The sequence below is a fragment of the Tupaia chinensis genome, unplaced genomic scaffold, assembly GCF_000334495.1.
Source record: "Tupaia chinensis unplaced genomic scaffold, TupChi_1.0 Scaffold000115_1, whole genome shotgun sequence".
NCBI lineage: Eukaryota > Metazoa > Chordata > Mammalia > Scandentia > Tupaiidae > Tupaia > Tupaia belangeri.
The window spans coordinates 1659652-1661930 of record NW_006159579.1 but is presented as its reverse complement, the minus strand read 5'-3'; the positions used below and the strand labels follow the sequence as shown (position 1 = coordinate 1661930).

The window sequence follows — 2279 nt, the reverse complement described above, 5'->3', positions numbered from 1 at the left end:
CCCTACATCCATCACACTCCTCATCATCTAAGACCAAACTCAGTCAAGACGCAAGTTTTGCACTCTCCTCTGGTCATCTCCCAGACAGAACTGGCTACTTGCTCCCCATCTATCTCCAAGCTTTTGAGCTACTCTTGTTTAAGTTAACAATGTGTTTGCCTCAGTAGTTCCCAAGACCATCAGAATTACTAAGGCATGTCTTAAAAATAAATGGGTAGAAACAAACACACCTACTAAATTAATCTCAGAAGATGAAACTCTGGAATTTCTATTTTTAAAAAGCTCTTCTAAATTATTCTAAATGTTTCGATTTAGGGATCATTGGTTTGTCTCTCCCAACAGGTGCAAAGGTGTGTTTTTAAAAGAATATAAAAAGGATTTATTATAGAATACACTTAAGAAATACCTTGCACTCATTTTTTATTTCATACCATATCCTGTTCATTTGACTAGTATGTTGAAGATGAAAGAATCCTTTTGGGTTCTGTGAATTGTGAGGTATTAGGTCTTCATTTAGTTGCCCAAGTACAACTCCTAAAATCCTTGCAATTTCCAAATAAAATTTTTGTATGCTAATGAGCTGAATAAAGGTTGATAGCCCCCTAAGTAGCTTCAGGATGGAGGCTGCTGGTCACAGGAAAGACCAAGGTAGGATTATAGAGTTGTTACTTTCAGTCCTACCCCAACCCCAATTCTACAATGGAGAAGATATGTTGTGGAATTAGTTCGGTGTGGATGCCATCTACCTGGAGATGGCTTTAGATCTCACAGGTTGAGAGCTTATTCCCGCAAGGCTGCCCCCAACTCCCTATGCCTATCTCAGGCTGTTCTCCCTGTGTTTCTGACTGATCAGCTATACACTGGGGTTCCCATGACTGCTCCTTAGGTTCTATTAATTTGTTAGAGCAGCTTATAGGATTCAGGGAAACATCTAATCAGTTTATTATAAAGGATACAGATAGAGAGATAAACAGAGCAAGGCCTGTGGGAAGGGGTGTGCCAACCTTCAAGAACTTCATGTGTTCAACTATCTGCAAGCTGTCTGAACCCCATCCTTTTGTTTTCTGTGAAGGCTTCATTCCCTTCATTACCTAGGCATGATAGATTAAGTATCATTGGTCACTGGTGATCAATTTAACCTTTGACCCTCTCTTCCCTCCCTGTAGGGAGGCACACCCCTTCTCACATGCCTTGCTCTATAGATCTCTTCATCTGTATCCTTTATAATAAACTGATAAACTAAGTGTGGGAATAAGCTCTCGACCTGTGATATCTAAATCCACCTCCAGGTAGATGGCATCCAAACTGAACTGAATTCCACAACACACCTAGGCCTCCATTGTAGAATAGATTGCCTGCTTTCTGTGTGGGGGAACCCCTCCCAAAATCTGGTGTGGAAGGATGTTGTGAGAACATGGTAGGAAAAACTGAGTTTTTCTTCTAATACACAAACTCACCCAAGAAAAAGTACATCCATGTTCAAGAACCAGTACACTTTCTACCTTTGGTTCTAAAGCTTAAAAACATAGTAACTGTACCTTAAGTAAATCTGTGACTACACAGCACTGGCTTTTACCAGATCTGCTGAGACCTTCATTTCAGTTGAGAATATCTTTAGCCTATTTTGAGAGTAGAAATACAGTGCCTTTACATACTTTCTTAAAATAAAACTTACAAGGCACAGATTCAGGAGAACCCACCTAAGTGCAATGACAGATGGCTACTTCAACTGTCTAATTTTCAAAGAAAAACCCCATTCTGCCTTCCCCACCCCAACCCCTCCAAAACAATTAAAATGCAGCTTTGGAAGAAGGGCAGCAAGTGTTCAAGATTAGGATACAATTATAACCAAGAAAATTCGTTGAGTCCTTATGGGAAACACGCAGATTTAGGTAGTTGGTCAGTTCATCTGGTTACTCTCCGGCAATCACTTTAGGCCCAAAGTCTTTCTCGGACACAGGAACCCAGGGTTCCTAAGTCGCGGCCTGAAACTAAGTCTGAAAACTTGAGTTCTCCACTTGAAAAGCATGTCTTCCTCGTGTTTCGACCCTTAGAATGCGTTCACGGTTACTTTTTACCCCTTCTTCTCTCCTACAGAAAAGGACACTCTCAAGAGGAAGGACAGTGACAGCTCCACGTCTGCAAAAGTCGGTGCAGACGCGGCGGTGCCGGCCCCTGGAAGGACGCCGGAGCCAGGACCACCACGAGGGGGACAATGGAGGGAGGAGGGGAGCGCAAGAAAGGAGGGAGGCAGCCGCTGCGCTGGGCCCTCCTTGCCA

The 2279-nt window shown here is 42.7% G+C and overlaps 2 protein-coding genes across 4 annotated transcripts in view; one reads left to right on the top strand and one right to left on the bottom strand.

The window, feature by feature from the left end:
- The window catches only part of ITCH (itchy E3 ubiquitin protein ligase), a 196019-nt gene that overhangs the window by 153347 nt on the left and 40393 nt on the right, over positions 1-2279 (bottom strand). The window lies entirely within an intron of this gene.
- Positions 1-2279, top strand: part of LOC102480071 (cytochrome b-c1 complex subunit Rieske, mitochondrial) — a 29087-nt gene that overhangs the window by 26391 nt on the left and 417 nt on the right. Inside the window, 1 exon segment of the mRNA XM_027770190.1 lies at positions 2098-2234. Within this exon segment, the coding sequence (XP_027625991.1) occupies positions 2098-2234 (137 nt within the window).